The sequence below is a fragment of the Marmota marmota genome, unplaced genomic scaffold (genome assembly GCF_001458135.2).
Source record: "Marmota marmota marmota unplaced genomic scaffold, marMar, whole genome shotgun sequence".
Classification (NCBI taxonomy): Eukaryota; Metazoa; Chordata; class Mammalia; order Rodentia; family Sciuridae; genus Marmota; species Marmota marmota.
Window position 1 is genome coordinate 5,978,345 of NW_026000037.1, and position 13,414 is coordinate 5,991,758.

The 13,414-nt window shown below is 37.7% G+C and overlaps 1 protein-coding gene across 6 annotated transcripts in view; it reads left to right on the plus strand.

Moving 5' to 3' along the window:
- The window catches only part of Larp1b (La ribonucleoprotein 1B), a 91,803-nt gene extending 90,151 nt beyond the window's left edge, over nt 1–1,652 (plus strand). For all 6 annotated transcript variants that reach the window (XM_048812046.1, XM_048812049.1, XM_048812048.1 and 3 more), the window contains one exon: nt 413–1,652. In XM_048812046.1, the coding sequence (XP_048668003.1) occupies nt 413–652 (240 nt within the window). In that variant the 3' untranslated portion in view covers nt 653–1,652. The remainder of the gene's footprint in view (nt 1–412) is intronic.
- Nucleotides 1,653–13,414: the final 11,762 nt, after the last annotated feature.

Here is a 13,414-nt window from a genome sequence, read left to right on the forward strand (position 1 = left end):
CACCCCAGTGACCTACCTCCAGCCTACGGTGACTACCCAGTCAGCCCATTCAGACTGGGATGGACTCACAGTCCAACCATTTTACCTCCAAACATTCCTGCGTTAACACAGGAGCTTCTGAGGGACACGTCAGATCCAAACCGTGACACGCCCTAGTATGTAGCTCGGGCCTCAGAACACGAGAGAGGTTTCATAAGCGTATGTGGAGTGAAAGAATGAGCAGATGCGGTAGTTAGTTGTCATTAGGAAATTCAAGTTTAAGATCTTAAGTTGCTGTTAATGTTTCATTAAACTAACAAAATCTGTTGAAGAACCAAAATTATTTTCCCCCTCATTGAAAAAGTCTGGTCGTAGATTTTGAAGGAAGAAAAATAGTCAGACTGTCAACTCTGTTGTCTTTCATGATCTGCAGCCCCCTGTTGGTGAGGAATTTGGAAGGAAAAGATACTCGTCCACTTCTGGTGAGGAGAGCAACCGGCACAGACCCCCGTCTCATTCTCCAAAGCCACTAAATGCTGCTGCGCCTACATCCACCAGTCAGCTCCTGGTGCCCGCCAACTCTCCCAGAGGGAATTCTCCACAGGAGTTCAGCGACTCGCACCAGAGCCGTGCTGCTTCCATCTCAATGAATGGCGAAGTGCCTGAGAAGTAGACTCTTATGAAAGTTGTGTGTCCTTGAAATCAACATTACATCAGTATTTATTTGGGAAAAATCTTCTGATGTTTAATTGTGATAATCCGAAAAAGTAGAAAGGAAGAAATAAGGTAGCATCTTTTCTAGCAGGCTAAATTCCAAAAATGTTTTCCCTGTTTTCACAAACCAGGATAGTTTTGGTGACCTTTTGTAGACATCTGCTAGTAATGCATTTTGGTCTCAGTATTTCTTTAAAGCCATTGTTTACAAGAACAGCATTCCTTAATATATTAAAAAGCAATACAAGGAATGCTTAACATTTCAGCTCTTACTTCTTAAAGAAGATATAGTATGTTGTATTCATCTCTTCTGTAGAGCTCTCTTAAAAAATCCAGTTGCCCCACTACCAATTCATATTTGAACTTATCAAAACCAAAGGAAGATTACGTATATGTTTTTTAAATTCAGAAAAAGTATATGAAAGATACATTTTTCTTTTAGATGTATAGTTTAAAGGAAGCTTTTTAAAAAATTTTTAAAATAGAAGTGGAAGTAAATGGCAAGATTGTAGTTACATTGAAGTCTATGCACTTTTGATGCTGGGTTTCATTTTTCTCCCCCTTAGTCAGACCTCGTGGTTTTCAAAGTTGTTGTGTTGGTGTGGAATAAGCTGGTTATATATTAGGAGAGATTTATTTTTTGATTCTGTATAAATTTGCACATGTAATTGAAAACTGCATTGGGATTAGTTGGAATATTGTCTTAAATAAATTAAACCTCTGTTTTGAATGCACATGCTGTTTATACATCTGCAAAGTGGGCATTTCACAGCAGTCAGATTATCATCAATTCAAAGAGTATTCAGTCTTTTTCTTTTTGTTTCGTTCTATTTTGTTTTATGCTCATAAGTGTTTTCAAGAGTTATTACAAATTGGTTTCTAATTATTATTGCTATTGTAACTTATGTAAATGATAGTTTCAGTTTTGTGGGATTGAAAAATAAAGCACTTATTCTGAATTATTTGAATTGATTTTTAAATTATTTTTATTTAGAATACACTTGGAAAGCTATAATAATCCAGTTCTGCTAGTAGAAGACCATTATATTTCATGAATGAGTTTTAGTTATGGACTTATTATATCATTTTTACTGAGCACAGCATGATTCAAAATGCTGTATTGGCAGAAGCTGCAAATTTCAGTACACTGAATTTATTATTTTCTTTTTATTTTTTATCATAGATGGGATATAATTTCTGAGTGTACATGTTACAGAATCATACTGGTCATATAGTCACATATATACATACAGTAATAATGTCTGTAATGATTTGATTAGGTGCAGTGTCTAAGTCTTTGATCCACTTTGAGTTGATTTTTATGCAGTGTGAGAGATTTTGCTAAATATGGATTTCCAGTTTTGCCAGCACCATTTGTAGAAGAGGCTATCTTTTCTCCAGTGAATGTTTTTGGCACCCTCGACTAGTAAGAGATAACTGTATTTATGTGGGTTTGTCTCTGTGTCCTCTGTTCTGTACCATTGATCTACAAATCTATTTTGGAGCCAATACCATGCTGTTTTTGTTACTATAGCTCTGTAGTACAGTGTAAGGTCTGCTTCACTTTTCTTACCTAAGGATTGCTTTAGCTATTCTGGGTCTCTTATTTTTACAAATAAATTTCATGATTGCTTTTTATATTTCTATGAAGAATGTCATTGGGATTTTAATAGGAATTGCATTAAATCTGTATAATGCTTTTGGTAGTATGGCCATTTTGACAATATTAATTCTGTTTATTCAGGAGCATGGGAGATCTTTCCATCTTCTGAGGTTTTCTTCAATTTCTTTCTTTAGTGTTCTGTAGTTTTCATTATAGAGGTCTTTCACCTCTTTTGTTAGATTAATTCCCAGGTTTTCGTTCTATTTTGTTTTATGCTCATAAGTGTTTTGTTTGTTTATTTATTTGTTTATTTATTTATTTGAGGCTATTGTGAATGGAGTAGTTTTTCTAATTTCTCTTTCAGTGGATTCATCGCTGATATATAGAAATGCATTTGATTTATGGGTATTGATTTTATATCCTGTTACTCTGGAATTTTTTGGATCTTCTAGATATAGAATCATGTTATCAGCAAATAGTGGTAGTTTGAGTGCTTCTTTACCTATTTGAATCTCTTTAATGTCTAATTGCTCTGTCTAGAGTTTCAAGGATGATGTTGAATAGAAGTGGTGAAAGAGGACATCCTTGTCTTGTTCCAGTTTTTAGAGGGAATGCTTTCAATTTTTCTCCATTTAGAATGATCCTGGCCTTGGGTTTAGCATATATAGCTTTTGCCATGTTGAGGAATGTTCCAATTATCCCTAGTTTTTCTAGTGTTTTGAACATGAAGGTGTGCTGTACTTTGTCAAATGCTTTTTCTGCATCTATTGAGATGATCATGTGATTCTTGTTTTTAAGTCCATTAATATGATGAATTACGTTTATGATTTCCATATGTTGAACCAACCCTGCATTCCTGGGATGAATCCCACTTGATCGTGGTGCACTATCTTTTTAATATGTTTTTGTATGTGATTTTCCAGAATTTTATTGAGAATTTTTGCATCAATGTTTATCAGAGATAAGATTTTTTTAAATTTCACCCTTGATTTGTGAAGTTTTCTTTCCTTGATGTGTCTTTGCTGGTTTTGGTATCGGTGATATTACCCTCATAGAATGAATTTGGAAGGGTTCCCTCCTTTTCTATTTCATGGACTACTTTGAGGAGTATTGGTGTTAATTTTCCTTTGAAAGTCTTGTAGAACTTGGCTGAGAATTTATCTGGTCTTGGGTTTTTCTTGGTTGGTAGGCTTTTGATGGCATTTTCTACTTCATTATTTGAAATTGATCTGTTGAAATCATGTATGACCTCCTCATTCAGTTTGGGTGGGTCATACGTCTCTAGAAATTTGTCACAATGTCTTTGATATTTTCTATTGTATTAGAGTATAAATTTTCGAAACAGTATCTAATTACCTTCTGTATTTCAGATGTGTCCCTTGTGATATTTCCTTCTTCATCCTGTATTTTAGTAATTTTTGAGTTTTCTTTTTCTCTTTTGTTAGCATGGCCAGGGGTTTATCTATTTTATTTATTTTTTCAAAGAACCAACTTTTTGTTTTGTTGGTTTCTTCAATTGTTTCATTTGTTTCAATTTTATTAATTTCTGCTCTGATTTTAATTATTTCCTGTCTTCTACTGTATTTATGTGGGTTTGTCTCTGTGTCCAGAGACAAATTGGGATTTTAATAGGCATTGCATTAAATCTGTATAACGCTTTTGGTAGTATGGCCATTTTGACAATATTAATTCTGTTTCTTCCAGAGAATGGGAGATCTTTCCATAGTGAGAGAGGTGTGTTAAAGTCACCCAGTATTTATTGTATTATGGTCTGTTTGACTCTTGAAATTGAGAAGGGTTTGTTTGATGTACGTAGATGCTCCATTGTACATATCTGTTATGTCCTGCTTATATATATTTCCTTTAAGAAGTATGAAATGTCCTTCTTTGTCTCTTCTGATTAACTTTGGTTTGAAGTCTACTTTATCTGAGATGAGGATGGAAACCCCTGCTTGTTTACGCAATCCCTATGAGTGATAAGTTTTCCCCTCCTTTTACCTTCAGCCTGTGATGTCTTTGCCCATGAGGTGAGTCTCCTGAAGACAGCATATTGTTGGGCCTTGCTTTTTAATCCAATCTGACAATCTGTGTCTTTTGATTGATTGCTTTAGGCCATTAACATTCAAGGTTATTATTGAGATATCAATAATAATGACGGTATTCCCTGTCATTTTGATTTATTTCTGGTTTTTGATTTGTCCTAGTTTCTCATTTGATTGCATGTCCCTTTAGTGTAGATCCTCCCTTTGCTGGTTTTCACTTTTCTTTTTTTTTACTTCATCATGGAATATTTTGTGGGAATGCTCTGAAGTGTAGGCTTTCTAGTTGTAAATTCCTTTAATTTTTGTTTATCATGGAATGTTTTAATTTCATCTTCAAATCTGAAACTTAATTTTGCTGTATATAAAATTCCTGGATGGCATTTGTTTTCTTTCAGAGCTTGAAATATATTATTCAGGACCTCCTACTTTTGAGGGTCTGGGTTGAGAAATCAGTTGATATCTGAATTGGTTTCCCCCATACGTAATTTGATTTTTTTCTCTCAGAGCCTTTAAGATTTTATCTTTATTCTCTGTGTCAGTCATTCTCATCATCATGTGTCTTGGTGTGGGTCTGCTGTGATTTTGTACATTTGGGGTCCTGTAAGCCTCTTGTATTTGATTTTCCGTTCTATAGATTTGGGGAATTTTCTGCCATTACTTCATCTGTTCTGATAACTCTTAAATTTGGTTTTTCCATGTTATCCCATAATTCTTGGATGTTCTGTTCATGGTTTCTTACCATCTTCTCTGCATGGTCAACTCTACTTTCAAGATTATATATTTTGTCTTCATTGTCTGAGGTTCTGTCTTCCAGGTGGTCTAGTCTGTTGGTGATGCTTTCTATTAAATTTATAATTTGGTTTACTGATTCCTTCATTTTGAGGATTTCTGCTTATTTTTTTTTCTGATTTCTAACTTTTTATTGAAGTGGTCTTTCACTTCCTGTATTTTTTCTTTGATTTCATTCCTTTAATACTATCCTTTACTTCACACTTCAATTTAACTGTATACATTCTGAACTCCTTCTAGGACATTTCTCCTATTGTGTTATCAGTGGCTACTGTTGTTGAAGCATCTTGGTTTGTTTGGGGGTGCTTTATTCCCTTGTTTTTTCGTGTTGTTAGTGTGTTTTCCCATCTAGCAGTATGGATCTAAGTCAGGATAAATTCTACCCTGTAGACCTATAGTGTCCCCGAAGATTTTCAGCACTTCTCTACTGGTGAGACCAATCGCAACAGCACCCAGTGCACACAATATATAGTCTTAAACCTAATAGCTCCCACTAAGGCGTCTCCTGCTTTCTCATATTGAACCAAAATGTTGACTTCAATAACTATTTATAGTACAAATAGAATATTTGTTAAAATGATTTACAATTTCAAATGGTGGATGAGAGAACAGAGGTATGTAGTATGTGATATTCATGAAGGAGGAAAAGAGAATCTAGAAGTAAAAATTCACAGGAAGAGTGGAAGAGGAGCCAACAGAGATTGGCTGTGGGTTGGAGAAAAATTGGAAAGAAAATCCAAGACAGTAGATGAGAGGAGGAATACGAACAAGGAGAAAAAAGTAAAGACATAAGAATTTAACAAAAATGTAAAACACCATTCATATATCATTGTCCTCCACACACTGATGCATAAAAATCATACTGTTCCAAATATGGTAGAGAGATTAGTGAATCAAAAAATAAATAAATCTTGCTGGAAAGTCTGTCTCAGTGTTCAACAGTTTCTCAGCCCTGTCTCTGACATCCCTCGGGATCACCAAACCCAGATCAGCCCTCGCAAACCCAGCCTCTATCCCACCGATCTGGGCTTCAGATACCTCAGGCTCGGCCACCTGCAGGCCCAAGGCCTCAGTGCTGCTCCTACTTGCAGAGAGACCACCAGGATACACTCATGCCAAGGAGCAACCCCGAGATGCAGCAGCAAGACAAGGGCCACCAGCACTCTCAGCAGGAAGACCCCAGGCTCCTCAGAACCGCAGGCACCCCCATACCAGATCAGCAGGTTCCATCTGGGGTCCCCAACAGAGGCTTTTATGGTGGTAAACCTGCTGGCACCCGGGCCCCGGGCCCTGGTTGGTGTCCCAAAATAGGTGCAGCCACATACAACCAAACCTGGAGCCTCCCCCGCAGCAGTGCTCTCCGCCGTGGTAGCAGCGGTAGTGGTGGTGGCTGTTGGCAGCAGGCAGCGGGTCAGCAGGAGCAGCCGCTGCAGCTGTGGGGGCAGCGTCACCAGGCGATCTCCAGGGGTCAGCAGCAACGTGGGCTTCAGTTGCATCCAGAGTAGCAGTTTCTTCTGCAGCAGCAGCACCCAAAAAGAAGACCTCCAGGCGACCTCAGGCTGGCAGCAGCGGAATCTGAGGCAGCAGCATTGGTGGTAGCGGTGCAGTGGGCGGTTGATTGACAGGAGACTTCCCCAGTTCAGCGGCAGCGACCACAGAGGTAGTTCTAGCTCCGGAATTTAACTAGACTGGATGTCCTGTTCTTATAAGGTGCAATACTAAAATATGTGTGATTTTCTCTGGGGAATGGGCTATTCATCAGCAAATAGATTTTTATTAGCTTATTTCCCATGCATAAATGATAATCTGCAGTTTTATAATATTTATAGTTTAGGGGGTAATTTTGATGCTTTAGTATGAGGAAATAGTCAAATTTGAATTTTCAGAAAGTAAACTTTGATTGGAGATGTTGTCCAAAGGATGCAGAACAAGCAGTACACTAGAATATTCAGTCCTTACATGTTTTGTTAAGTGGGTATATAGTTTTGGATTTTCACTGAGAAATTCCCAAACCATGCCTATTAGTTTCTAAGTGTTCTAAAATTATTTTCAGAAATACTTTTAGTGTCGAACTAATACATGTGAAAGCTGTATTTAACCTAAGATTATTTCTATTTAACTAAATATGCAAGTATAAATTTAATCAGAAAATTGTGTATTTTATATGGAAATACAGTGGAGTTTTGTAATGTGTGTTAATTAGTAATTTTACCATATTACTTTGATTATAAAAGTTTTGCATGTATATTGGGAACTTTAGAAAAGCACAAAGGAGAAAATAAAGTACCTTTTTTAAAAAGGAAAAAATTGGTATCATACTATACATGTGGAGTTGTAGCAGCGTTTTCATTTAGTGGAGTGGAACTTTCTCTGATGTTATCAGCCCTTCTACCAGCCACATGGCATTCCGCATCAGAACGCTCCATGGTTTGGTTCAGCTAATGCCTGTTGTTGAACTTTGGATGTGGCTATTTTGTGGCTGTCATAAAAAAGGTTTATAATATCCTTAGAGATCACTCTGTATAAACGTGGAGTAATTGCCAAGAACAAACTCCTAGAGGTTGAAAGTCTTAAGTTGAGATGTGTCCCAGTTCAAGGTTGAACCCCGGGAAGGCTGCACAGTACCCTTCTGTCAACAGCATCTGCTTCCTGCTGTCGTTATCAACAAAGGTTATCTTTCTGTTTGTTAAACTGAGAAGCAAAAACATCTTAATCTCATTTTTAATATTTTGATCAGATTCCAATTGATAATTTTTCTTGTCTATTATTTGTGGGTTTCTTTATCACGTCTTTTGTTTTCCTTTGGGAATGATTACCTCTTTTTTTGTTTTTTTGTTTTTTACTTACAAGAATATTAACTCTTTGCTTTCTAATTTTATGTATGTTTGACATGGTGTGTACATTTTTTTTGGTAAAATTTAAATTATGGTTCTTAAAGAATTTCCAAATGTAAAATTCAAACAAATAAAAGCATTGTTTTTCAATGAAAAAAAAAAATCACTGACTATACATCTAAATGACCCTACCCCAAATTGATTTAATCCCTAGACACCTTACATGCTTCCTTATGATTTTGCACAATTTTCAATGTTATTGAATAAAAAAAGCAACATTAAAATGTTGAACAAAACTTCTTGTTATTTTAAGGAAACAGAGTTGAAGCCATCTTTGAAATTTTTTATACTAAAATCAATTAGAAAGAAAGTTATGTTTTAAAATAAACATTATAGCTTTTATTTTTTATTTTTTAAAAATATATTTAATTGTAGTTGGACACCATATCTTTATTTTATTTATTGATTTATTTTTATGTGGTTCTGAGGATCGAACCCAGGGCCTTGCACATGTTAGGCAAGTGCTCTACCACTGAGCCACAGCCCCAGCCCACATTATAATTTTTAAAGAAATTTTATTTTCAGGCTTGTGTTGCCAGCTGGGGACTCCACTCTAGCATTCTCTTGGACTTCCTGCCTTTTTTCTTCGTGTTATTACCACTGCAACTAGTTTTATGAAATTGCTTATTTTATTCTTGCCTAGGAGACTGATTTAATCATATCACCACTAGATGGCAGAATAGATCAAGTCAGCGCTATAGACTTCTGACGTGTGTGTGTGTGTGTGTGTGTGTGTGTGTGTGCTTTGAAGAATTCTTGCTCCATCTTGTGGTAATATAGAGATGTCAATTCTCTTAAATTCATTAATAGTTATCTGTCTCAATAACTAACTCATCATTACCTTAATCTGGCATTGCCCAGATTATTAGTAAATCAGCGTTAGTTACCGGGTTGTTAGTAAGTAGATGCAGCATGGCAGCAGCCAAAAGAGTCACGTATGGTTAAAGATGAAAACGCCTTGCTTAGGTGTTTTGTTCTTCCACCTAAAAGTCTGTGATAGACTCTCTTGAAATGTAAACGAGGCAAGCGAATTGCAGGTATCTATGTAAATGTCTGACTAACCTGAGCCAGGTAGTGAAATCACATGGCAAGTTAGTGAGCGGATCTTGCCTGGACCATGAGAAACCTGAAAGCTACCCTTGTAACAGACAGTGGTCAGGCAGCCAGTGGATTTGAACCTCAGTGCACTGCCCCAGAGCCCAGCTCCTCCCCTTAACCAGAATGGCTTGTTATTGTCCTTGGGGTGCTGGGGATCGACCCCAGGGCCTTGCGCAAGCCAGGCTTGTTCTCCATCACTGAGCCACATCCCAGCCCCAGATGGTTGTGTAACAGTGTGAAACGTGGAAGCATGAACACTGACTCAGACGGCCACGGTTCCTAACTATCGGAAGTCCAGAGTAGATCATTCTGAGGCTAAGATAAACTGCCCGCACGATGGGCATCACGGCAGTAATGGCAGCGCCACCTCTAATCCCTGCATTAGAGGTGTGTGATGAGTCCTCTGGGGGCCAACTTGCTGGAGAACAAGATCACTCCTGCTGAAGCATTTTTCTCAGAACTAAATAGTAAAAAGAAACTAAACAGAGCATTTGGTCAGAATTGTTTAGGAATTTTACATCTGTTCAAGTCACTATTGCCAGCTGTTGATACAGGACTATTCAGAAGTAACGGCATCTGGGCCTCGGTGGTGTGAAGGAAGTACGCCACAGGTTGATGAGGAGGAGTCACCTCTGACTTTTTACTCTTTGCCTATTTTGTGGATTCTTCCCAATGATTCCGTTTTTCCCTTGGCCCATTACTAACGATTTGGTTAATAAAACAGTTCCTAACAATATGTGGCACATTTTAGCTCTGGTGGAGTCTAAAAACCAGGATGTGGCATTGTTTTTCATTTTTTCCAGACTATGTTGCAAGTCCACAAAATTAAGTACCTTTCCAGGGTGTTTAAGATGCCTTAGAACTTCAGTACCACAAACATGATCATGGTGCTGTAATGTTTAATGTTAAGATCTTTGTATTGAATGCTCTCAAGGTGAGACTTCTAATGAATCAATGGATGACTTTGAGGAAAGAAGTTTCGTGAAATCCTAAATTTTATATACTTATAGGTTCTTTTTGGGAGAAAATATAGCTTTTATCAGTTCCCTGTAGGAATTTAGGATGATAAATTTAGTAACTGCTGCTCTCTATGGACATCTTATTTGTTAAGAGACTGTATGAGTTGGATCCTGGCTCTTTTCACTAAGTTACAGTTTATCTACACAATTGCACTTATCCTTGGCTGAGTACAGTCGCACATACCTGTAATCCCAGCGGCTTGGGAGGCTGAGGCAGGAGGTTTGCAGATTCAAGGACAGTCTCAGCAATTTAGCAAGACCCTGTCTCAAAAAATTAAAAATGGATTGGGATGAAACTTAGAGACAAAGTGTCCCTGGGTTCAATTTCCACTCCCTCGACCCCCAAAATAGATTGCAGTTAGCTCACAGTGTTGTGAAAACAAATGAAGAGTGTTTGTCACAGTGCCCTGTGTACACGGAGCTCTCAGTAAACATTAGTGTGACCAGGACTAAGCACTGGGCACGTCAACTCCAAGTACTGAAAGGCATTTCTCCACTAAGTTGTTAATAGATTTAAAATCTTGTGAAATTAATTTACTTCAACATTTTACCAGAGACAAGGCCATTCCGCACCATGGTTGTCTGAGGGCCGTTAGAGAGGCATGTTTTTCTGCCCTCCATGTTGGAGAAATGTTGCTTCAGTGACTCAAACCACTAAGGGACCATGAATTCCAGGAAGCAGACCCCAAGACTCTAAAAGCCCCGTGTTTTCAGTGAACTGTTGGACTCGGTATGTTTTCCCACTACTTCTGCCTCATCCCGCTTCCTCAGTTCCTGAGCAGACAAGAGAATGTGCCTTCCTGTGGCACTCCTAGGCTGAGACCTCGGTGACCCCTTTTCCCACTGCCACACACTTCCAAGGTTGGATCAACCCTGCATTTCAGAAGCCATGTTTCTAGTCACCTGTAAGAATCTGCCCTTGGAAATGTTTGATAACTTTTATCTTTACAATGACTTGAACGATAACTTATGTCCCACTGAAAGAAATGGTCTTTCACACTCTAAATCAGTTTTCCTCCTAGGTAAATTTGTGCCAGCGGACGCCCTGACTGCCCCTGTGGAAGCAGTAAGTAGCTCTGGAATCTGCCACCCCGAAGGCAATAACACCACTGGCGTGGCGGGCCATAGGAGAGCTCCTAGAGAAGCAGGCAACTTCTCAGACCACCAAATTGTCACGGCCTCCAGACTGCTTTATTTTTGTTCTACACTTTGATAAACCATATTTGTTTTGCTATTTTGAAAATTGTACCATAGGTTTCTAGAAAGCCTGGGGAAGGGGGGGGGGTCTCACATTCATGTTGTTGGATAATAAATAAAATTTTGCTGTCAAGACTTCTTTATTTATTGATTTTAAAAAAATAAATGACAGTGGAATGCATTACGATTCTCATTACACATATATGCCACAATTTTTCATAACTGTTTGTATATAAAGTATTTTGACACCTAATTCAGGTCTTCATACATGTACTTTGGATAATGATGTCCATCACATTCCACTGCCCTTGCTAATACCCTGCCCCCCTCCGTTCCCCTCCCACCCCCTTCCCTATCTAGAATTCATCTATTCCTCCCATGCTCCCCCTCCCTACCCCACTATAAATCAGCCTCCTTATATCAGAGAAAACATTTGGCATTTGGCTTTTTGGGATTGGCTAACTTCATTTAGCATTATTTTCTCCAACGCCATCCATTTACCTGCAAATGCCATGATTTTATTCTCTTTTATTGCTGAGTAAAATTCTATTGTGTATACATGCTACATTTTTTTATCCATTCATCCACTGAAGGGCATCTAGGTTGGCTCCACAGTTTAGCTATTGTGAATTGTGCTGCTATAAACATTGATGTGGCTGTGTCCCTGCAGTATGCTGTTTTTAAGTCCTTTGGGTATAAACAGAGGAGAGGGATAGCTGGGTCAAATGGTGGTTCCATTCCCAGATTTCCAAGGAATCTCCATACTGCCTTCCATATTGGCTGCACCAATTTGCAGTCCCACAAGCAACGTATGGGTGTACCTTTTCCCCCACATCCTCGCCAACACTTATTGTTGTTTGTCTTCATAATAGCTGCCATTCTGACTGGAGTGAGATGATATCTTAGAGTAGTTTTGATTTGCATTTCTCTAGTTGCTAGAGATGATGAGCATTTTTTCATATATTTGTTGATTAATTGTATATCCTCTTCTGAGAAGTGTCTGTTCAGGTCCTTGCCCCATTTGTTGATTGGGTTTTTTGTTTTTTTGGTGCTTAGCTTTTTGAGTTCTTTATATACCCTGGAGATTAGTGCCTATCTGATATGTGAGGGGTAAAAATTTGCTTCCAGGATGTAGGCTCTCTGTTTACCTCAAAGATTGTTTCTTTTGCTGAGAAGGAATTTTTAGTTTGATTCCATCCCATTTATTGATTCTTGGTTTTAATTCTTGTTCTATAGGAGTCTTATTAAGGAAGTTGGGGCCTAATCCCACATAATGGAGATTAGGGCCTACTTTTTCTTCTATTAGACATAGAGTCTCTGGTTTAATTCCTAAATTCTTGATCTATTTTGAGTTGAGTTTTGTGCACGGTGAGATGGGTTTAATTTCATTTTGTTCCATATAGATTTCCTTTTTTCCCAGCACCATTTGTTGAAGATGCTATCTTTTCTCCAGCGCATATGTTTTTGGCACCTTTGTCTAATATAACATAATTGTAATTTTGTGGGTTTGTCTCTGTGTCCTCTATTCTGTACCATTGGTCTACCAGTCTGTTTTGGTGCCAATACCATGATGTTTTAAGACTTCTTAATGTTTATAGATTATATACATTTTTTAGCTTGATATGTGGATTGAATGGATTGAATGGAACTTAACTCTATTATATTCACTTTGAAGTTTATCAGTAGTTTTCTAGAACCAATGTTTAACCACTATTCCTAAAACTTTCATGGTTTTTTATTTTTCCCATTTCAATCATGTTGATACTAAACTGATGGTAGTAATAGCTCCAATAATCATAATAATATTTTCAGAAGGAAAAAGAATATCAGAGAAGTTATAACTCAAGCAATACCTTTATATTTTATATTCTTTTTAACTATAAATAAGAAGCCAGGAATCAGGTCTACTTTGATCATTATTACATTCCCAAGAAAGACAGACAAAGGAGGGAGGGAAAGAAGAAGAAAGGGAAGAAGAAAACCCTGAAACCTTACCTTCTAGGATAACCAACCCTGACATCAGGCGGAGCTATGGCAACATTTTCCTAATTCCTCAAACTCTAGAAGGACAACGTGAAG